At 40.1% G+C, this 23,803-nt stretch overlaps 2 protein-coding genes across 6 annotated transcripts in view; one reads left to right on the top strand and one right to left on the bottom strand.

Annotated features, from left to right (window-relative positions):
- Positions 1-1,151: 1,151 nt before the first annotated feature.
- dlec1 (DLEC1 cilia and flagella associated protein) lies at positions 1,152-12,743 on the bottom strand. Of its 4 annotated transcripts, none has more exons than XM_017031799.2 (39): positions 12,678-12,743; positions 11,806-11,941; positions 11,565-11,705; positions 11,098-11,245; positions 10,880-10,993; positions 10,595-10,779; positions 10,232-10,455; positions 9,546-9,630; positions 9,374-9,461; positions 8,879-9,052; positions 8,644-8,780; positions 8,472-8,564; positions 8,280-8,370; positions 8,038-8,200; positions 7,677-7,869; positions 7,526-7,602; positions 7,208-7,370; positions 7,020-7,116; positions 6,763-6,893; positions 6,530-6,682; positions 6,260-6,390; positions 6,017-6,167; positions 5,816-5,932; positions 5,568-5,689; positions 5,039-5,233; positions 4,890-4,957; positions 4,643-4,794; positions 4,445-4,560; positions 4,283-4,353; positions 3,950-4,164; positions 3,695-3,853; positions 3,497-3,619; positions 3,181-3,275; positions 2,958-3,045; positions 2,636-2,836; positions 2,209-2,370; positions 1,966-2,116; positions 1,729-1,846; positions 1,152-1,646 (listed from the first exon to the last, which is right to left on the bottom strand). In XM_017031799.2, exons 2-39 carry the CDS (start codon positions 11,908-11,910, stop codon positions 1,532-1,534), a joined length of 5,112 nt encoding a protein of 1,703 aa, XP_016887288.1. In that variant the 5' UTR covers positions 11,911-11,941; positions 12,678-12,743; the 3' UTR covers positions 1,152-1,531. The 4 variants fall into 4 exon arrangements, with proteins under 4 accessions (XP_016887288.1, XP_008306151.1, XP_024910521.1 ...); XM_008307929.2 differs by having other exon boundaries at positions 2,636-2,833; XM_025054753.1 differs by lacking the exon at positions 12,678-12,743 and adding an exon at positions 12,643-12,661.
- A 2,447-nt stretch (positions 12,744-15,190) lies between these two features.
- plcd1a (phospholipase C, delta 1a) overlaps positions 15,191-23,803 on the top strand; it is a 13,490-nt gene continuing 4,877 nt past the window's right edge. The window contains exons 1-5 of one of the 2 annotated variants that reach the window (XM_025054754.1): positions 15,191-15,488; positions 19,239-19,397; positions 23,107-23,335; positions 23,434-23,563; positions 23,655-23,803. In XM_025054754.1, the coding sequence (XP_024910522.1) occupies positions 15,458-15,488; positions 19,239-19,397; positions 23,107-23,335; positions 23,434-23,563; positions 23,655-23,803 (698 nt within the window). In that variant the 5' untranslated portion in view covers positions 15,191-15,457. Of the gene's footprint in view, positions 15,489-17,232; positions 17,534-19,238; positions 19,398-23,106; positions 23,336-23,433; positions 23,564-23,654 lie in introns of those variants that run through there. The other variant, XM_008307931.3, reaches the window with a different exon arrangement.

The raw sequence follows: 23,803 nt of genomic DNA, 5'->3' as shown, positions 1-23,803 counted from the left end.
TATGTACTTATAATAGTACCAAATGAACCAAGACGGCACGTTGCTCAAAACAGTGTGTGTGGGTTCTTTAGTCAAAATGGGATTATTTTAGACATTAAGAGTCTCTTACTGCATTCACAAGGAGAACTCTCTCACAACCATCACGTTTTTTAAAGATATTTTTTTGGTCCCTGTGTTCCATCTTTGTACTAAGGGTCCTTACCTGTCCTTTCTAAGACTTATAGACCTAGAATTCTAGACCACAGTCTAAAACTGACTAAGCTCCTCACCTCACTCTCCACTGTTGGCTGTTTGTCTGTGATCAGATGTGACCTTGCTCTGTCTACAGAAAGACTTATTGAGTGCAATGAATATCAATAGGAAATTTGCATCTCTCTGTGGACCTGCAGGTTGTTGAGCTGAACTGTAGACAAAAAACACCTATAGACAAGAATCCAGGCGTGTGATACCTGTTCAGGTCCTCACTGAGTGAGGAGGTATTTTAAGGTTTTAGAGTTCATTTGGAGTTAGGATTAGATCTTTTATTATATACTATCGTTCCACTGTTTTGCAGATTTTGGAATCAATTATGATACATTTACTAAAAAGTAATTATGATTATTGTATAGAAAACCCGAGACTTACTGTTTTTTCTGCTTTGTTTGTTTTCTACATATCTTGCAATTATTTGTGCAACAGGTATGTGAACAGTAAAATGAAAGCAGGTCTCAGTGTAGTGTAGGGAGTCAGTCCTGTGTCCTGAAGATCCAGGTCTACACGTCTCACAGGTTTTTCAAATTTCAGAGCCCAGAGGGGCTTTTAGAAAAATCTATCTGCTCTTTACGCTGAACTGTGTTTCGACTTGTTGAAAATCAATGTGGCCATTTGTCAGTCAGGTGAACTCCACAGGAAAATCTAAAAATACTGAGAGATCAATTAACTTTAAACAACGTACAATGGATTTTCTGTTCGGTTCGATATGGGCTGAGCTCCTGCAGGAGAATCCCAGAGGAGAATCTTTTGTTATTGACCTCCCCGTCCCCCTCTACCCCCTCTTATCCCCCTCACCAGAATAAAAAAAACAAACAAAAGAAAAAACTGGTGCCCATAATATCCACAAAGCCATAAATTGAGATAAAACATATCTGGCAGTCTTTCATTCAAACTCAAAATAAAGGAGTAAACAGTTTATTTTTGTCATTAATCAGGTAGTTATTAGTTTAACCCAGAAAATGAATTATTCTGCCTTTATTATATAAACTCGTAAAAAATATAATGAATGACTTAAACAACTCTTTGCTCTAAGACCAAAATAAAAGCCAGTATTTTTATTTATTGGATGGCACCAGACTTGTCTACTTGTTTGAGACATGTGTCTCATTAAAACAAATACAGTCGTTAACACCTTTGGTTTAGCCGGACAGTTCTGACCATTCCTGATATACAGTCCCATCATTCAAACACATAATAACTATTGTATTAGAAAGAATTACTGAGGTGTAGATACTGACAGTGTCGAGCACAGCAGGTGAAGACCGTGCAGCAGGAACTTCTAGGTGGCTATGTAGGCTTCATCAAAACAACCCGCACCATGGACCTGCATACTGAGAGGATTCTTCAACAGAGGAGACTGGATCAGGACCGTGGCTCTGAACTCTCTGTCCTCTCTGCAACAGATACAGAAGGAGTAGTTTATACTGATATTACTGCAATAATCCTCCATAAACTGGTCTGTATGTTTTCTCTTACCTGGGAGTGAAGTTGATTTCTAAACAAAGGCTGCAAGTGTTCACATTCGGTTCCTTCGGCCGGAGAAGCCCAGAGGGTGGGGTCACAGTGAAGACATCGGGGTCACGTCCATATGACTCTACACACAAATATAAACACAAACATACATTCAGTTGGTGTTTTTTCTGTGCTTAACCTTTGGCAATTTTTGAGGGTTTTTTTGTTATCGTTTGGGCCAACTTTTAAGGTTGTTCTCACCAACGACAGATTTCCAGTATGTGTGAGCTCCACAGCAGTAGAGATTTACTTCGATTGTCCGCGTGCGCCCTACATAACAGAACCCAAAGTCGATATGCTCCTTGGACAGACGAAGAGTAGGAATAGTCAGGTTGGCTCGGAGAGGAACAGTCTGATCAGTGGAGAGAGGAGAAAAACTCTGTGAGAGCTGAATATTTAGTTTGGGGATTTCATTTTGTCACTTTAGTTTCTACTGCGTCTGACCTGCAGGCTGTTGTTGATGTACTGTATCAGGAGGTTTTGCTCAAACCTCAAACTCCTCTCTCCGCTCACATGCTGGATCAGCCTCACACCGGGTAAGACGCCCTTGTCTACCTGGGCCATGTGGTCCAGAAGCGACAGAGAACAGCGGAAAGCCAATTTCACCTGACATGTAGAGAGAGTGTGTAGACATATTATATTCTTAAATAAAAAACACAGAGAGATACAATATTTATTTACTATTTCTCAAGAGTATTTTGTCTCCTTCTATTGTTATTTCTAATGACATTTTTCAAACTACATTGGTAACAAGACCAAAGTGCTTGGTGTTCACAACCAGTAACCCCAAATCTCCTGTGCAGTGTAACCATACAGCAGAGAACCTTTATGCTTCTTTCTCTGTGTTTGACTTTGTTTGACTTTGTTGTACCTGCACACTTTTTTGTTGCTGCAGCACCAGAAACTCGCTCTCAGCAGATCTGGAGTTGCTCGAAGTGCTGCTCCTGACTCTGGGATTTGGCTTGATCACCATGAACGGAGGCTGAGTCTTCAGCTTGAAATGCACGATCATCTCCGAACTGTTTAGAAGCTGCAGAGTCCGTGTGACGTCAAAGTCCTGAACACAAACCTGCTGGACAAAACAAACCCACTGAGCCTGACTGCAGAAAACTCCTGAAAACACTTGGGGAGAAGTGAAATTTAAACACATCTAAGTTGAATTAATGAAGTGCTTTTGATTCCACGCAGCTGACCTCCTTCTCTGATTCTGCTCTCAGTAAATCACCAGCAGAGGCATAAAAGTCGAGCACACCGTCGTCTTCATCCATCTGCACCAACAGTCTGAGAAAGAAAAGGAAGTTCATCACAGCACCCAGGTGAACTCAGTTGTTTGGGTTTATTTAAGAAACACAGATTGAGTGGAGAACAGCAGAAGGTTTGGAGAACATAAATAAAAGCGTGGCTAAAATGTCTCACCCTGCAGGCTTTACGGCGGCGATTAGATCCAACCTGAGGGGCTCCAGATCTAAACCCTGAGCTCGTCTAACTTTACCAGGGAGACAGGCAGCAGACTGTAGAGGCACAATAACAATCAAGACATTTAATCTGCATTAGAGTTTTCTAACTTCTGCTGTAGCTGGATTAGAGCACAGTATTGTAATTCATGCTTAAAAACACAAAGTAAGTATTTTAAAGAATTTGCAATCAAAATTCTGACTTTTTTCCTAATAGTTTAACTTTTTCTGTTTTGTGTTATTTTTAATGTAAACAGATTATAGCTTTGTTTTGTTACCTTGGAATCCAGACTCATGAAGCCCAGGGCTAAACCCTCACATTTGGACTCACAAACATTCCCACAGAGAGTCAGAGGAGTAAAAGAAACATGGATCATGCTGCTGCCTTGGGCTGGAATTACCTTAAAATACACCACAAAAAAAAATTTACAATGTCTGAAGGTAAATAAAAAACAGCTCTTGTCTCATCTACTTACTAATTGCTGAGGAGTGATGCAGAAAGGATAATCTGAACGGTTGCCCACATGAGGTCGGATGTGAACAGAGATGAGATTTTCTTCATCAGGAAAAGTATCAAAACTTTCTTCCGTTGTGTCACTTTCTTCTATGGCGTTGGATCCTTCCTCATCACTGTCCTGAAATACAACAAAAACACTCCACATAGTCAACAAGAGTAAAGAATAAATAGAAGATAACATCTATGCTTTTGCTTCAGTGTTGAATGTGCTCACACTCTGAGTTTGGCGAGAGAAGCTTGTTCTCTCATAATCTGAATTCCTTTGCCAAGGCGTCTGAACGTCACCGTCAGAGAAGCTCAAGGCTTCAGCCATCACCTCGTTCCCATCGGCATCTTTGAGTGGAAAGGCTTCCCCATACGTCACCAAAACATCCAGCACTTTAGTGCTCAATGGATCGATGTTATAAATCTCCCAGTCCACACGGATATCTGTCAGCAAACAAAGACATGGAGTACAACGTTCTCTGTTCTCCCTCAGAACCCTCAAGGATTTAAACTGTTCAAATGAAATTTCCATCAAATCATTTGCCCAGCTAATAATATTTACCAGTCAACGTGGGATTGTTGATGCGGAGTGAACGGGAGACTGTGTCTGCTCCAGATACATGCCTGCCAAACCTAATAATGTACAACACAAAATACACCACATTCATATACATCATATGGACTTAAAATTTAAAAATAAAACTATGCTGACTGTAACACGGACTGTATGATCGGCCCCTGGTTCTGGTCATCGGTTCGTGGGCCGGTCATCTGGAAGTAGAGTGGACATCCCTTCACTGTCATTTGAATGGAAATGAGCTGTGGCTCCAGATCCCCCACCTGCAGGAGAGAAGTCAGACTGAAGCATCCTCCCACAGCCCACAACATAATGAAGGTGTGAACTCCGTAGACTGGTCCATACTTTACAAATAAGATGGTCCCTGTATTCGCCCCACATGTCAGTGTAGGCTGTCACTTCTACAGTCTTGGTCTCGAACGCTGCCAGTGTCCCAGAGTTGGGCAGGACATAGAAAGCTGCACCTTTTCCATGAGCCAGGAGTGTGTTAACAAAGTCTGACGGTGGACAAAGAGACAGACACTCGGTGGTAAATGTGTTTTGTCAGCTCCAAAAAAAATGAATGACATGACTCATTAAAGTCAAAGCACACCTTCATGAGCCTTATCGTCCACTTTCTTCGCTTGTATGGAGTGACGTGGCTTTTTCACATATGCAAATCTGCAGTATAAATAAATGCAGTCTGAGTTCCAAGGACAAAACAACACCAGATGAGTTATATTTTTTACATTTTCATCTTACCTGTTTTCCAGTAGTTCTTTGTGTTTCTGTGGTGTTGAAGCAGGACATGTGAAATATTCTGCCTCTATGGTGAATGGGGCTGGAATTGCCGTTTGATTGGTTATCATTATCTGCTTCATAACAGGTTTCTTCAAAATCACATCTTGCCCAAAGTCTAGCTGCAGTGTTGAAGGGCGTCCTGTGTCTTGAGCTGAGCTAAAAAAAAAAAAGTCAAGTTAGATTTAGTGTCATATGACATTCTATATTAGTGTTTTCACACACTTTTTGACTTTTCTTTTCTTGTTGTTTCCTACTTAGCACATGAAAGTGCTTTTAATGTCACGGTTGAGCATCCGTCATCAATAGACTGAGCTAAACTCCTGTTTAGAGCATGGTTAAAGAATACCTTCCATTAGTTGAGGGTGTGCATTGAAACTTGTCAAGATCACTGACAGCTCTATTAGTTTGAAGTGTGCTGAATTGATTGGGCATCTAGATTTCGAGTTTGTGAGGCTCTTAAAAACTTCTGTGATAGATCTGATGTAACTACCTGACATCTGGTAACAAATAAGACACACTTAGTGTCCTGGGATCTGGAACCAAGATGCGAAGAACAAGAGGAGAGTTCATGCCCTGGACCTCACAGAGGGCAGCGACTTCAGTCAGCTTCATCTGGATACAGTGACAGTTAAAACGTTATAAGTGAGTCTATCACATCAGAGTAGATTGAAGAAAATAAGAAAATCATTTCTTTCTGTCATTTTCTCTGGTACGATCAGAACCTGTGGTGTTTCTTACATCTGTGTGAGCTGTGAAGTTAACTGTGACCTCAATGCACGCATTTGGTCCCAGAGTACCAGACGGGGGGTCAAAGCTGGTCGTGCACAGTGACGCCTGTTTACCCTGAAGCTGAGCCTGGTGGAGAAAAAGTTGGAAGAAATGTGGCACCAAGGTTGACTTTTGTTGTTTTGTAAAAGCTAATAAGGGACTGCAGTATACCATCCATTTGAAGTGTGAGGGCAGCAGGGTCTGGTTGAAAAGTTTGACAGTTCCCTTGGTAGGAATTTCAACGTAGAGTTCAGAGAAGATCAGCTCACAGCTGAGCAGACAGACCTGAGGAGACTGCACGTCTGCTCGGACCGACAGGTGACTGTGAGGAACACACAGAGAGGATTCCAAACATGAATTAAATAGGTAAAGAATTAAGTAAAGAACAGACAACATTTCTCTGTGGATCTTTACCATCCTGTCCCATTCTTCACATTCAGTTCCAAATTAGTTTCAAAATGCTGGCAGTAGTGTGAGCTGAATGTCACGTCCACACTGCAGGAGGCAAAGGGAGGAAGCACACCTTCATACGGCTTCACTGACACCTAAAAAAAGACAGATGAGACACCCAAAGACATGAAAAAACATGATCACTTCAGAAAAGTGTTTCGAACTTTCCAACACTTCCCAAGTGTCTCAGATCTTTTTACTTTAACAGAGGTGCTTAAATATCTACATCTTTACCTCTGAGGCGTCTTCTCTCCCTTTAACACCCATAATTGTCCAGGATGTGTCCAGGTGACTTGTATTGCTGAGGAGCAGTGTCTTGTGGACCTTGTCTCCGACCTGGATGAGCCCAAAGTCCACACTGGGGGCATTGATGGTCACAGTTGGACCCTGTCAAAATCAAACAATGAGCCTCAGAGGGCACAGAAGAGTCGGGGCCAGTTTAGAGCCAGCGTTAGTTTTAATCTAACCTTAAATGAAACTTCAAAGAACAAGCTGACGGGTTCGCTGTGGTGCTGAATATGGCAAACCAGACTGGTCACCACCTTCCCAGGTTTCCCTCCAGTCACAATTAGATCAAAATTAAAACATTCATTTTCTCCTGATAAAAAAGAAGCAAAAAAGATTAATAAGATACATTTTTAGATGATGGACAATGATGACAAAAACTGTGTACAAGACTCGTTTTATATGTCAAGGCACACATGTCTGAGTTTATGTGATGCACCTATTCTGCCTGTAGGGGGCTGTACTTCTATGATGTGACTGCTACAGTCTATCCTTTCCCACTGAAAACGGACGAAGTTCTTGCTCTTGTTCCACATCTGATCCACACAGTAAAGTAAAAACTCAGTTATTAAACAATGTAAACTATTAAAGAAGAAATCACACTTTAGAACAAAGGACTGAAATTACCTTAAACTGCCTGCGGGTGGTGGTGCAAATGAAAATGTCTCCTGGTATAACAAGGGCGTAGGGCTCCAGGTGGACCTGGTATGGTTCTGTTGAACCCATGACCTCGATCTGCATCGCAATAAAGTCGCTGAGCTTGGAGCCAGTGTGAGCAGGCTGTGGAACACTGGGGTTTTTCACAGACACAGACACAGGCACAGAGGTCACGACTCGGATCAATTTAAAATAGCAATACAATGTATACAATTGTATACAATTATTGTATACAATTATTAGCCTTTAATGTTTGTGATTTTGTTTCTCTTTAGAAGAGAACGTCACCTGGTTCCACTGTCCTGCTGTGGCAGCTGGGGAACATCCTTCAAGACTAAATGACAGACGCTGTGGTAATCCCTCAACTGAGAAGATCAGAAATCATTTAAATTAATTATGAATAAATTATGAAAAATAAAATGATAAAATCCTTGTCTACCTCTTTAGGTCTGAAGGTAAACAAGAGCTCCATGTCCTGATGTGGGGCCAGAAGACCTGATACAGGGCTGACACTGAAGGCATCATCCACGGCTGGGTGGAACTGGATGTTAGAAGGCACAGGTGTTTCTTCTGGAAGCCGAAGGTGGAGGTTGGGTTTCATGATCTCCCAGTGGAAAGGCAGCTCTACGTGACTTTGACCCGTAAGAGAAGCGAAAAAAAAAGAGTCAGGATTAGAGATAAGAAAATAAACATGTGGCCACACTTGTGGGTGAAAAGAACTAAAAATGTCTAGAACTGCTTTTGAAATATGCAAGACAATGTGTTTATGGCAGCAACTGTCTGAGACTGTCGAAGCTTACACATTGTTTCTGATGGTGATTTTTTTCTGCTGTACAGAGTGAGGGTTACAGGAGCTGAAGCGGACACAGTGCTGCGCTGTCAGGTCGTGCACCTCCCCAATAACAGGAAGCTCATTTTCCCCAGAAACAGACACCAGCTCCAGAGCAATCAGCTGTCCCTCACCTGCAAAACAAGTACAGTATAAAAATGACCGTTTAAAATCTTTGACCAAAAATACCATTTTAATTAGCCCTAAACCCACCTTCAATGGAAATGTCTTTAACTTGGCAGTTGTCACAGATGATGGTAAAATCCTTGGAGATTCTTTCCGCTGCGGTGGGAAAGAAAACAACCTGTAGAAAGACATGGAGAAAAACAATATGATTTCAGAGTATGAATTACTTGAAGGCAGTTATTTCCTTATTGATATTTGCCTCCCAAACTCACGACTCACCTCTACTACAGTGGCTTCTCCTGGCTGCAGTGCAAAAAGAGACGGGCTGATTGCAAAAGGAGGCTCCTCAGAAGAATATGTTTTAGTCACAGACTAAAAAAAACAGAAAAAAAATAGTTATAACAGGAAAATAATCAGTTCCAACTTTTACAATAAAATACAAAAACATTACCCTGAGGTTTGTGGTTGGCCACTGGTTTTTTGGCATTATGGTGAACGTCCCAGCACTGAGTCCAACATTTTGGCACAGAAACTCGACAAACTTGACTCCTCCAATCAGGCAGTAACCACAGTCCAGAACTCTTGGTACTGCACAGGAAATTTTTAGCGGAACATATTACAAGTGCTTGGAATAATGAAGTGGATTGAAAGGTTAAAAATGAAAGGTTCATATTTATGGGACTCACATGTCAGTATTGGAGGAGGCCGTCTACCTAAGACAGGCACTACAAGCTGGTGTTCAGATTGAGTCTCCACCACTATGAAGTCACTGTAATCTGCGAGTGAGTCTGGAGCAAAGCGAATGGCATATTTGCAGCTCATTCCAGGGGCAACAACGCCGCCCTCTCCTGGGAATCTTCCTGGAAAATCATGAATATGAACACAACTCTTTGTATAGTACACCTGTTTATTATGGCTACAGCAGCAATGCAGGATTGAAATATATGAACCGTGTTTATTTTTAATTCCAAGGTGTCCAAAATAATTTGACAAATAAACTAAAAAAAGTCTTCACCAAAATTTTCCTGAACGTAAGCTCAAGCCTAGTGGAAGCTATACATTTTATTTGTACAAAAGTCACAGTTTAGTTCAGAGATAGCTAACGGTGACCAAGCATCTGATTGAAGCTGCTTTTGAAAATGGGATAAAAAAGACTGTATATAAAATGTTAAAACTTTTACCTAGGCCAATGGAGAAGTGCGGTGTGGTTGGGGGAATGACCCGGACATGACGACTTGCAGATGTCATATTTTTTAACTCTAATGTTGTCTGAGGCAGGAGAGAATGAGACAGAGTATGTCACTGTGCATCGACCCCCAGGAATAGTGTTGCTGCTATAAATCTGACACATACTTCATAGACCTGACCCACGGTGTACTCTGCAAAAACCACCACAGGAGGATTTGCTATGAAGACTGGAACACCGTCTTCAGTGGAGCTGGTAGAAGAGAGGAGCAGAAGAGAAGAGAGTGACTTGAGCATTGTTTCTGTTCTGTGGAAGGAAGTGGTGAGACATGACCTGCTTAACAGGCTACATAAAACATACAATAAAACCACAAAGCAAACACCGTTCTAGGTGAAAGTCAGTTCTCAGGAAATAACTTTGATTTAAACTTCTTTAAAAAGATCAACTAGGTAAGCTCTGTTTGATCATATCAGCTAATCCTAAGGTATTACTAAGCTCACTTTGACTATCTGTTGGCTAATTTGTACTATCTTGTGTAGAATTCTCTCTTTGCAATATTCAGAAATAACCTTAATCTTTTAGTTTTAGCTTTTTTATCCAAGGTCCTGTATTTGTATAGCACACCAAGCAGATAAATCACAGGTCACATGATTAAATTGTGTCACCACAAGCACACTATGGAGTGGACAGCTGTGTTTGCATGTACTGTGAGATGACTGTGTGTTCTTTATACACTGTATTTGTTCAGCTCTACCATACATGTGACCCACTGAGGTCATACCCTGTCATTTAATACATACACCTCCCACACAATGACCTGAATAATATGGGTTCACCACTTTCCATACAGCACCTTTGTCCATCCATGTCTCTGCCCTCACGCTCTGTCGTTGCCACTCTGGTCATGGGCTGTATGAGCGACTTGCCCCCAGGCTGCGCAATTGGAGGAAGAAAGTGAGGATTACAGAGAATGTTTTGTCGATCTTTCATTTTTTTCAGTTTCTCCCAAGCCTCCATCTTGTCCTTTACACTTGGCTGCCCTTTCCACGAGGGTTTGGGTTTGACCTCATCTTGTTTCTAAAATGCAGATGTTAAGATTATCAGTGGTTTGATTCAAAATGAATGACTGGAGAATGTTAATAATTAGAGCAAATGATTAACTAATGATCTTTGTGGATCTTTGGTTATCATTTCATATACAGTATATGATACTCACCTCCTTGTGGAGAGCCCTTTTCTTTAGAGTCACTGAACTGGAACTGACCATCATGGCATTGTCTACCTCATTCAAATCAACATCATCTCTGTCCGGACTGTGTACCAGTAAGTAACCATCATCCCGAGGCTCCTTGGACACATGCATGGAGTAGCAGAGAGTGGGTTTGGCAGGATCCAATTTAACTGTGAAGAACATTCATTTAATTGAAAAAAAAAACAACAACAACAACAAGTACAACAAGTGATAATGACTTGATTTAGGTCCAAAGAGAAGATCAGGAACCTGGTGATGGTGCTGGACACGGTGTTTTCAGTGAAGGGATGTAGTCACGGGGGCAAATCAGGTTGTTCATCTTTAGGAGATCATTGTCAACACACCAAGAAAAGGCTGACTGGACTGAAATAAAACAGCATCAGGGCCACAGAAAATGACATTATAATGTAAATTATAATATAATGTAAAGTAAGCACTATTAAAAATATCAACACCGTAGTGAACACCTGTTAGTAAGCCCTTGTCATCACATATGTCTCCTCTGCTTCTCTCACAGGCCTGACTTTCTTTGACTGCAGCTTGTGCTCTAGCTTGGATAATATGATTCTCCAGCATGTCCGCCTCCTGGATTTGACTGTCATACTCAGAATGAACCTGTGGGATATTTTTTTATAAATAATGTTGATTATTAAAAATAACACAAAGTCACAATATCTGATGATAGTGGTTTGTAAATGTAAAGCAATGTAAAAAAAATCTGTGTTTAATATTTTATAGCTGCTTATTTAAGTACAAAAATATCAGTTTAAAAAAAGAAATATGTCATAATTAAGAAAGCAAAGAATTGTTAATCATTTGTGCGACTTAAAAACACTTAAAGCTGTCCAGCTTGTAAGTAACCAATCCAATTTTGATGTATTCTTTACAACAAATATTCACTAAGGTTATTGCAATATTATTGTTTTTCTTTTACCCGTTGGAGTTCTTCCACATATTTGGCATGGAAGCTGCTTCGTCCACTCTTGGTCTTGACGAGGTTGGCCAAAGTGTCTTTACCAATGACATCTTGGGTGTAAATCTTTTTGAAAGTGTTCGCGAAGATATATGAAATGTCCTGAGGTTCAACATCAAAATGACAACATGAGACAGTTAACACGGCTGATGTTTGCACAACATTTACTGAGAAGTGAATGTTTATTGTGTAAATTTCATACCTGTGATTTGGCTGAGGCAGGTCTGTGGCTGTTCACTGACGGCTCAAACATCCACCTTGCCCTCAGCTCCTGCTTCTCCATCAGGGCTGATATTGGGGTTGCCATGTGAGCCAATGAATGCTAGGATTTCAACCTCCTAAAACAAATAACAGTTTCATTTGTATGTCCTTTTAAAGAATTCATTGTATTGAAAACAGTTTGTCTAATGTGTATATTTCTGTTGTTTAAGTAGTATCATTACAAAAAAAAGAAAAACATATCAAAATACATGCGTAAAAAATATTAGCACCCAGAGAAATATTTGAATATTTAACATACGGTGTTTTAAATTGAGTTTCTTGATATTTATGTAATCAATATTTTACTGATTTCTTAAAACTGAAAAAGTGTATACTCCCTGGGGGATATTAGTTGTCGACTTTATTTAAAAGTAAATATGGTATTTTTGTATCACTAAATGTGTCAAAATACTGGTCTTACCCCTTTACATTATGTATTTTATTTATTTTTTTCATCTTATTGTGTGTAAATGAGCACTTACGGCAACTTTTTATGAAAGGCGATGGTGAGTAACGTGGGGGTTTAAAAACGTCAAATATATACAATAAATAACCGTTTATTAAATAAATAAATAAATGTTAAGATAAGGAAAAGATAAAAGGAATTTGTCGCTGATTTTTTTACGGTTGTTAGCATCGACAATTTGGCCTCCGTTTTCATTCCTTTAACCGCCACCGATGTTACACAGAGTTTTGTCTTTATATTTTGTGAACAAACACCCTCTCGCCACAGTAATAGCAATAAACGGACACATAAGCGACTTACAAAAATACGTACAATATACGTTCGAAGGACCAAACGTCCCAACTCACCTGTTTGCTCTTCGTCCGCCATGTTGTTTACATGCGGTTGCCGAGCTGCAGCTGGCGAAGGGGAGGGAGGGGGGGGGGGGACTATATCCCTTAAAAATGTAGTTATAAAAATACACTGCAATAAAATATGGATTAAAAAAAGGATGAAATACTGTCGTATAATAGTGAGTAATGATAGAGACAGAAATGAGGTCTTATTGAGAAATTCCATCTCATTATTTTAGATTAGATGCTATTTCAGTAGACTAGATAGTATTTTATTGTTAAAAAGTACTTCTCTATGTTAAAGAGAGTATCTCAGTACTATGAGAAAGTATGTCATTATTATAACGTGCCGTATGAGTAAGTCAGGAGGGTCAAGGGATTACAAAACAGTCATGCAGAACATATTTTCGGTAAAATTGTGTTGTCCATGCAGAGTGGCAGAATGATTTCAAGAACTGATTAAAAAAAAAGTACATATGCTGGCAGGAGAGATAGAGAGAAGAGGAATGGACGTCAGCCAAACCCATGAAGGCGGCAGCTGAAAAAAAGTTTCCTTTTAAGGGAATTCTTGCAACCCAATGTGTTTATCCTTGTTACCAAAACTCATAAACAAACAGGCACAATTTAGTGTTAACATATTTGTTAAAACAACAGAAACTAACATGGGGTTGTTCTGTAACCTGAACAAATTAAAACATTACAATTAAAATAGAACATAGTTTGATTGACAGCTTAAAAAATGTTAAAAATTGACCCAGAACAAAATCTCTGACTCTGCTCCTCAGCTCATGTAGAATTTATTTAGGCTTCTCAAAGAGGCGATTGTTCAGTTGACTTTGTAGCTCCTCGTGCGTCAGAAGTTTTTTTTTTTTTTCCCTTCTACGATAGGATTAACACAGCACAAGCTTTTACTGGACGTAACAAGCTGGCAGACAGTGATAACAGAGACACACAAAGAGTGATCTGTCTCAACACGCAGACATGACATTCTAACTAGGGTTGGCTTAATGCCAATATTCGGAGTCTAATACAGAAATTGAGAATATTACAGCCTATGGAGTATCACATATTGAATGCACCTACAAAACTCTTACCTGTCTGCTTTATGGCTCCATTTTCTTCTAATAAGCCTACATAGGTCACATGGTTTCTGCAGTGTGGTCTGCATCTCTCACTCATATTCTGGTCATGATGGTGGAGCATGTTCCTTTTACAGCCTGGGTAAAGTACAGCACTCATGTGGAATGTGGTGGGTGTCTTGGATCGATCTGAATTTTCTGAAAGTTTCTCTTTTCCACAAACTGGAGCACTTATTCTTGCTCCATACTGGACTAATATGATTCTAAATTTTGCATCATTTCAGAAGTTGTAACAACAAAACAGCTTGACTGAAGCACAGACACAGAACCTCCGATGTGAGACACAAGACTAAAAATAACAACACTGTTCAAAAGTTTAACTCTTTATTTTCTGTCTCCTGCCTATCGTTATTTCTACTTGTGATTGATGAGCAATCATTAACTTGTAAATTAGATAATACAAATAAAGCGGGATGTGAGTAGATGATAAGCATGAGTGGAAAATGTTTGTACAGGGAGTGAAGCTATTTTTTTTTTCATGCAGGACAGAAAAGTTGACCCTTTTCTGACCATTATTTTTTACTTTATAAATCTGGTAGTACAACACCAATTAACAAATTTACACAATACTCCAGGGGCAGGACAGAGTTGTATCTGTCCTAAGAGACAATGCTCTACACTTTCAACCAAACTTGTTATTCAAGGTGTGATGCGTGCCTCTGGAGTGCATGTGCCCTTCAGGAGAGGTGTGAAATGAGAAAAATAAAAGACGCTGCAGGACATCTAAACAAGCTGGCAAACATTATGACAGAGAAATAATAATTTGTTTGTTTTTTTCTTGCAAGGAAAAAAACTCAATAACCAACAACTGAAGCACAGTATGATCCATATAACCAGATAAGAACAGTATCTCTTACCCACTTTACCACTGTGTTTGTAGGTCACAATCACACACCTGATAGTACGACTTTGTGTTGACAGAAGGTGTGACAGAGACACCAACTCACACACACTGTGATCTGCCGTGGTTTGTTTGATCGAGTCTTTTCTATGACTTAGAAAAATAAAAACAATGGCTGTGTGTCATGTCTGTCTTTTCCACTGCATCATCAGGTTCCACATCCTTGAATAGAACAGCAATGTAATCACACACAGCCATAAGTATGTGAGTGGTGTTCAAAGAACTGAAGGCAGGAACACTCATCAAGCTGTAAATGGCAGGTCTGTGCACTACCTGAGTGGGGCAACACCCTAAATAAATCAAAACACTCTCTACGACGGAATTCTCTCAGGTGAAGGTGAGCTGGCCAAAGACGAGGGCAAAATGACGCTGAAAGAAACCATGGGTGTTGTGTTCCTCTTTAGGTGTTTTGTCTTAAGTTTCAATTGACAGAATTCCATGAAGAATTTTTAGTTTTCATTGAAAGGAGGCTGCGTAATGACAGTCAGGAGAAAACACATTGTTGTACTTGTCAGACCGGTGTTGAAGTGGGTGTGGACTCCAGGGTGAAAAAGCCTCTGACGGACTGGTTTACTGCACACTGTGTGGGTCCGTTCAGAGAGGGAGGAGGACGCAGGCTGGAATTTTCCCTGATCTGGACACACAGACGCACTTCATGTTGGTGGTGATAACTCCAGTCCCATAAGAGAGGGTCTACTGAAGGAAGGAGAGGACGGTGTCCCTGTGCTTGGTGGTTACTTTGGGTTAAATTCACAATGGAGGCAAATGGCACTGCTGGGAAACATGGTGAGTTGGGATTTACAGATTTAATATGAAATATTGAGTCAAACACTGTGGCGTTTTCTCATTCATTTTCTAAAATGGCACTGGCTGGAGTGTAAACTTGAACTAATATGGGTTTATGCCCATTTATAAATAACTGTGACACACTTCACTGTTGTGATTCCTGTACCAGGCGAGAGTAACTCACACCTTCATGTTCCTGTGCTGCCTTTTCTCCCCTTCTGAGACACGTTTGTCATCACCCACATAAAGGTGACGGCTTTGTTTGCTGATGTATTCCATCTGTTGCCAGGAAAGTATCACATGTCAAGCCGCAGGATAAAAACTCTACATATGTGGGTGTCGCAGATTATAATCAAAGATTTAAAGCTGTCAAAATTAAAAAATATATTATTTTTGGATTGGATTTTCTGAATCTAGTTTCACTGGAATTTTAAAAATCACGTCTGAGTTAATATATATTTCTTATCATAAGGTGGTGCTATTCCTCTGTTTTTTGGCCTTGGGGACAATACAGTAAGTTGTTTTTAAGAGGATACTGCAAGTGGTATTACTGTAGTATTAAATAATAGTATATATAATAAGGAAGTAGCGCAAGAAATTTTATTTAAAATTGAAATCTTTAAAGTTTAGCATATATTTAGTTTTGTATACGTACTAACTAGTTACTAACTGAAACTAACTAGTGACAGTGGATACAGCTTAAACACCACCATGTGGTTCTATTTTCTTTCTGGAAAGATCACCTTTTCTCACTATTAGATTAAGGACATTTTTAAATCAAGTTTTGCTTCTGTAAATATATATTTTTAGAAGGATTTTTGGAAAATTTTGTTTTTGTTTTTTCTTGTTATCGTGTTTGGTGCAATCTTCTGGAATTTTTTTTTGGAAAATTTTGTTTTTGTGTTTCCTTGTTATCGTGTTTGGTGCAATCTTCTGATTTATTTCTATTCTGTTTCTATTCTTTGGTAAGCATTTGTGTGTTTGGGTAACACGTAGCCTATTTCTGGTCTGTTTTGATTCCTTTTTTCGTTTTTATTTAGTTTATTATGGAAGTACCCGATATTTACCTTGTGTTATCTGAAATAAAATGTTTCTGAAAGGCTGAAATGTCTGATGAAATCACAGTCACGGGCGGTTGTTTGAACACTAACGTTCACACAAATGCTTTTGTTGTAGCTACTAAGGTATTACACAGAGAGCAGTTAGACCTTTAAAGGTCAACTATGCAGTACTGTGTTTTTCTTTTATGTCTTATGATTATGTCAACAATGATCATGTCCATGCCTTACCCAGTCTGCGGGTGACGTTATAAACGCAACAGAGTCCTGTTCTCTGCAGCAGCTCTGAATTTGATGAGTTGAAATGCTGCCACCTATGAGGTTCTTTTGCCATTGGGTATTACCTCATTACAGCTAAAAATCACAGACCACTACTTTTGACAGATTTTGATCAAACTCCATCTCCCAGAATTATTTTAAATAATTTCTAGCATGCATAAAAAAAAGATTTGTTATTTTCATAATTAAATATTTTTCTTTTAATGTTTCTTAACATCACCCCTCCCCCCTTCAGCAGATGACACCTGAGACAACCACCTTTATGGCCTGTGGTTATGCATAGCCCCGTATGAGAACAACTGTTCTAAAAGAGCTATAACGCTACCAGGGGTGGGGTGCTGAGCCAATCAGAAGAGCTCCAATCCACAGCCATTAAAAGTGCAACAGAATAACTTTAGGGCTGTGTTATCAGCGTATGCTGCCATGATAAAAGTAGTGGAGGATGTGCACTTCTGGACAGGGTTCTTGGGAACAGAACAGCTAAAACAGAATTATACAGACGACTGGACCCGCCCTAAGAGGGGTTAACTGCAGCCTGGCTACGTCTGCACCACACGGAGCTCACTTTAAAACTCCGACTAAGGGTTTAGGAAGGTAGTTCACACGTAATGTCCTGTTTACAAGAGCGTCCAACAAGGACGGAGTCTGAGGAGCGGGCTTTCCAGGAGCAGGTGGGGAGGGTCGCGCAGGAGAATGGAAAACTCCTCGGTGAGTGCGCACGCAAAAAAATAAATAAATCCCGGAGAGCGGAGCAGACGTGCCTGATGTGGCATGTTTTTACGCAGCACGGACGCCTACGTGTCTGTTAGTATTCACCAAACTCGTGATCCAGCGCACGGATTCTGGGCTCAGTCGGATCATTAAGTAACTTTAAAGTGAGCCTAGATTTATATATAATGACGAAGCAGCGGGTTTGTTTTCAGAGAGGCTTCCTCGTTGCCTGGGGTGCTGTAATTTTTTTTTCTATCTGGCGTCAAACCAACTCAGAGCCTCTGAGGCTGATTAAGACCAGTTGTCTTTAAATAAGTCAAAATTTAGGAAATGGGCGATTTAAAAAAAATGTGGGCGAGAGGAGGACTCTCCCCGACTTCCCTTTCTCACTTTTGGGTTTCATTTTACACACAGTAGCTGCGAGTTTTCCTGATTGAAGACACACAAACCAAAGTAGCTGTCACGAATTCATTTAAACTAAATTATGCTGAGAGTTCTGGGATATGTAATGAGAGGGAATTCAATTTTATATTCATTTCACATCAAAACCTACGTTCAGACTATTTTAGCCTTTCATTTTTATGTATATCTACTGCAAGGCTGACCTATACAGAAGTATGATATACAGTTATTTGGTCAAAAAAAACTTTTAAACATTTACTAAAGTTGTATGTGTTTACTTGACATTTATAGAATGATTATTGATAATGATTATTTACCCTTAATTCTAACATTAATAGAATGATTATTGATCATGATTATTTACCCTTAATTCTAACATTTTTACAGCATATATTAAATTAGCATAAACATTTAATTGAATGCTGCTTTACTCTCCTCTGTTCTGTAGGACTCACACCTTTAGAAGATCACTCCGTCATTCTAACCCAATTCCTATCTACTTCATGCCTCAGCTTGTCCCTGCAGTCAGCTCACCACTCGTGCTTTTCTCTGAACCTCCCATCTGGGAGTGATATCTCTGTAAAGGAAGTAAAACATGTCATACATTTCTCTGGAAAACTGACCAGTACAGTAATGACTCACACTCTCTAAGAAACAACACATCTGTGGCCACTTCTACCAAAATGGGGCAGTGTGATATGACAAAAAAAAAAAAAAAAACGCAAGCCACTGGGAAGACGACACTGTGATAAAATGTCTGAAATCTTTTTGATTCCACCCACAGTCACAAAGTCCATCCACTGGGAGGAGTGTCTTAATCGTAACCACAGATGACAGATAACTTTTTATTCTCTCTCTTACTCTTCATTTAATGTAGAACCTGTCTCACCCATGTGCTCCAACATACGGCACTGCCCCAAGATTGTACCTGGAGAAAAACCCCATACGCAGTAAACAGCTGTTTTCCTTGAACCTCCTCTGTCGTATTGAACAGTTTGTTAAAGTGTGAGTCAGTCATGGGGCAGATGTCTCACTCCCCCTTCTACAGTGTGGGAGATGTAATCAGCTTTTTATCTCAACCGCAATTCTGATGCTGTGACTGAGACGTATGATGTAATTTACCTGAATGACCCCAAAGTATTTAAAGGACTTGATTAGGAACCACAAGTTGAGAACTACGTAGAAAATTCTGGTGTTAATCAAAAGTCTTGATTGATGTGAAACGGCATAGTTCAGGACATTTGGTCCATTTTGTTTATTCTTAATGGGTTTTTTGTGTATCTCTCTCCTGCTCTTAAAGGTCTGGAGGGAGACCCGGACCTCCAGTTCCTCCTGGTCGGTGGGGTACTGGTCAAAGTTCGCTCCAGTTCCTGGAAAAAGGACCGCTTCTACAGGCTGCAAGAGGACTGCAAGACTTTGTGGCACGAGTCCCATAAAATGTTCAAGAAGAATCAGACCTGTGAGTGGCCTCGACTGCACACGGGTCAAACAGTGGCTGAATAAGCCAATCAACGTCTCTCTCTGTATTTGAACTATAACCGAGGGTAGATCTCTCACAGGGGAAGTCGTACTCTGCAAGCTCTGTATAGCTCTCTCACAGGGGAAGTCGTACTCTGCACTTTCTTTTATTTTTAAGTAGGTCAGGCACACCCAGGAACTACAACTGCTTTGTGCGGAACAAAAAATGTTATTTTCCACAACAGACAAATGGAGAAGATGAAGAAGGGAAATGGTAATTGTGGTTTGTATGAGCAGCTGGATAATGAGGAAGAAAGACTTGAATCTATTAAACAAAGAGATAGAGCTGCAAGTGTTGTGCAGCAGGTTAGGGAGATAAAGGACGAGAGTTCCGATCGTGTTAAAAAATTGAACAGAGCACTTGAGGAGCTGTTGGCTGAGGAAAATAAAAGGCAGGAAGAAGAGAGATATAGGCGAGACCGATTTAGGGAGAGCAAAAAGTAAGTGCAGAAACACGCGATAAAGGCAAAGAACATTACAGGACAATTTAAAGAGATGTCGGATTTCAGAGATGGATAGGAATGAAGAAAAGTGCAGTGAACAAACAGATGTTTTCTGTTTTCCAAACAGCAGATGTGAAAAACAACATAGTTGTTGGCTCTCTGTTAAACACACCCACACTTGATGAAAACAGTATGTGACAGTGGATGGAATGGAGAGAAGTCACAATGAAAGACAATGTTGTGTCGCCAAAGACACTCTGGACAACAGTTGTGGGAATACTGACTGTATGTTTGTCCGTGTGTGTGAAAGACACACACACACACACAGATTAGGTTCTTATCGTGTCCACAGCAGGATCAGAGTGTGAATGTGCACACAGCACAGTGTGTCATACATGTTCCCACACATGTAGTGAAAACACAGGGGTCAGACGGGGGCTGCTCCCCTCTGCTGACCAAACACCACAGCTGTCTTAATGGATAGATGTGATTTTTAGGCTCATGGGCATTTCCTTGTTTACAGAAACAGTTAAAGCTACTGGTTTTATTGCTCCCCCTGTTGTTCATTTCCAGGTCAGTCTTTACACTCAGCTCTAAAGGGCATTAACGTGGGCCGGCGTACGAGGCTCATCTGCCGCTCCTTAGATTCGTTGTCGTAGCCTTAACTGATGCTCTGTGTTTTGTTTCGTTCCGTTTTATTAGAGCACAGCATGACAGCTGACATTACTCCTCCTCTGCTGCTCTGAGTGATGCTTCAACATTCTGTTACGTTTCCTGTTTTTGTCACATTTTCCATGTCTGTTTGTTATACATTATCTGCACCAGGAAGCTAAGAATAGAGGCTTCTCCCTGATAGTGTTGTTCTGTAAAGTCATCGCAGATGACTGGCAACTGTTCGTTACATGTCATTATTCATACAATACAGTACAACGTTTTCAATTCTTATTATTGGTATAAGTTGTGTTTGCTACTGGGCATCAAACCCCCCTCCTCTCACTATAATGATTTCGCGGGCAAATCCAGATATTTCAAGGGCGTTTACCAAACCCAAATCCAGCAAATCCAGATATTTCAAGGGCGTTTAAGATTATTAAGCCATTGTGACTGTATCCACTTTAACAGCAGATTTTTCCTTAGACAACACAGAGAAACCCTGAGAGTTACATTGTCCTGTTAAAGATGGAAGATATAAATCTGACTGCACAGTCCCACAGAGCGTCAAGTCGTTCAGAGAAAGTCATGCGTATCAACAGGTTTATCAGATCAGTATTTGACTAAACAATACTTGGAGAGTACTTCATTTAAAACGGCCCAGTAGATAGGCTGAGTAGATGATTATTGTTTTGCATGCCTTTCCTCGACCTTTGTTTGCTCCGAGTTCCAACGCTGAAGCTAAGCTTATATTAACCTGAAGGTCATGTTTTTGTACGCACATACCCCGACATGGCTGACCGAGTAACTACAGAGAGAAACACACTCTCTCTTTTTCACAAAGGAATTTTCTCTCCCATTATTTTTGAGAGAAGACGTTTAGGGACAGCAGCACAACAGTCTCTTTGTGTAAAAGTTCATCTGGTATTCAAGCAATGTCTGCGTGACACAGTCAACATGTCTTGGACATCGGCGGCTGGCCTCACCAGAAGGGATTCTCTGAAATGGGTCCAAATCCACGACTCCAAACTCCTCCACAGTGAGCCGCTGTGCTGCGGATAATTTTCATCCGCAGATCAGACAGAACGATACCGTCCTGCTGAGAGGTTTCCAGGAATTCTACCTGGAGTCAGCTGAGTGCACAGAAATAATCAAGGGAGCTTAGAGAAAAAAATCTGTGAAATATCTTAATGTCCTTCTTAAATACGTAGTGAGGTTTGGACCAACCAGAGAGGAAAAATGCAGCAGGCCGTCCGTAGCAAACACAACTCCTGTTTATTTGCCATGTAAATGTAAAGGTTTGACTATTACAGGTCAGAGCAGTGCATGTGTTTGACCATAAAGACGACATAAACGGTCACTACCAAGTAAAACAACACCTAAAGGCTAGTTAGCTAAAATAATCGAAAGATGAGTCTAAATAAAATGGCTTAAAAACAGGCTTAAAAAAATATAAAAAATATATAAACAAAAATATACAAAAAAGTTGTTGTACCATAAAAGGATCTTAGCCAAAGTTATCTGAATTCAAAGGTAACTTAAAGTAAGCTATGATCTCAGCTAAAAGATAAGTACAAGTTTGCAGAGAATAGCCAAATCACACTGTAAAATATCATGTCAGCAATGTTTAAATTCATGTTTACCTGTGAGTGCTGATGCATGACAGAAAGAGATTACAGCAAGGCCCAAGTTGCATTAAAGTATTGAAGAGTGCAGCGGTGGAATCTCTGTGGAATGTGTCTGTGTTGCCAAAGAATCCTAGTGTTGAGTAGACAGATATACAGCTCAGATTTTGGTAAACAAGATTCAGATCAGAGCGGTGTTATGTAACGTGTTTGGACACAGCCCTCCTGATACAACTGCTGTGGTTTAGAGTCAGAAAACAACAGGCACTGGAGACAAATGCCTGTGGACATCTGACATGGTCTTTGAAAATCCCACGAGGCGGATTGTTTGCTGTATTACATGCCAGAAAATCAGACATTTTGTAGGAGGACAGAATAGATTAGCGTTGGCTACAACTTTCTCAGCTGAACATTAAATGTTATATTAAATGTATATCTATGTATATTTATATATATTCATTTACAATAGAGAACTAAAAGCTAGGAAAAATATGCAATTCAAAAATATAGCACTTAGTACTGGTGAAGTACTACAGTACAAAAGTAAAAATATTTGCCTAAATAATGTTAAAGGCCAACTGTTAAAGTGTAAAGAGTTTAAATAGATTTAAAAGTCAAAAAGATAAAAAATGAATCAAAGTAAAACAAAGGTTAGCCATAAATGATTTTAAAAAGCCGAAATTGCAATAACATTTTAACTCTTTCACATATTATCATTACCTACCTTTTTTTCCAGGAAGGTAATGATAATATGTGAACGTTTTAAAAATATGGAACATGGACAAATCTCTAAAAGTGGATAAGGATATCAGCGCAAAACACTTCACCAAGTCATCAAAGATAAATAAATGCTATTTATGCTCGACACAAATATCCCATCTCAGTAACCTTACCATAAAACTAAATGAATTCCGACCTTCTTCCCAAACAGTCTCCATTGATGACATCGAGTCGGTGCGTATGGGCCGACAGTCTGAGGGGCTCAACAAACACACACAACCCACCGATGAAGAACGCTGCTTCTCCATCATCTTCAAGGGCCGCAAGAAAAACCTGGACCTGATGGCCTCCAGTGGAGAGGAGGCCAAACAGTGGGTCGCGAGTCTGACCAAGATCATAAGCAACATGCTGAGCCTCAGCCGGCAGCAGAAGAACGAGCAGTATCCTTGTACTGAAGTCCCACAGGTTTTTGAGGGGTTTGTGACTTTCATACTTGGTGAGAATATTTGTGAACATGATCCTTAAATGTAAACCTCAGCTGGATTATTAACTGCATGAGGAAAGCAGACAAGAACGCAGACAACAAGATGAACCTGAAGGAGCTCAAGCACTTCCTGCGACACATCAACGTGGAGGTTGACGACAACTACGCCGAAGAGATCTTTAAGGCGAGTCAAAAAAAGCCCTTCCTATAAATCAGTAAGTTAAATCCAAGAACTTTGGTTGATCAGTTGCTTAATTTTGTCCTGTGTTGTGCAGAAATGCGACAAATCAAATTCAGGAACCCTGGAAGGACCGGAGATCAAACATTTCTACGAAATACTAACAGAGCGGGAGGAAATTGACGTGATTTATGGAAACTATGCTCAAACCGACGGTCAGATGAGCTCCAGGGACCTGTTGAACTT

Source organism: Cynoglossus semilaevis, chromosome 3 (assembly GCF_000523025.1).
Source record: "Cynoglossus semilaevis isolate Cse_v1.0 chromosome 3, Cse_v1.0, whole genome shotgun sequence".
Lineage (NCBI taxonomy): Eukaryota > Metazoa > Chordata > Actinopteri > Pleuronectiformes > Cynoglossidae > Cynoglossus > Cynoglossus semilaevis.
This window is presented reverse-complemented; position numbering and strand designations above follow the sequence as displayed.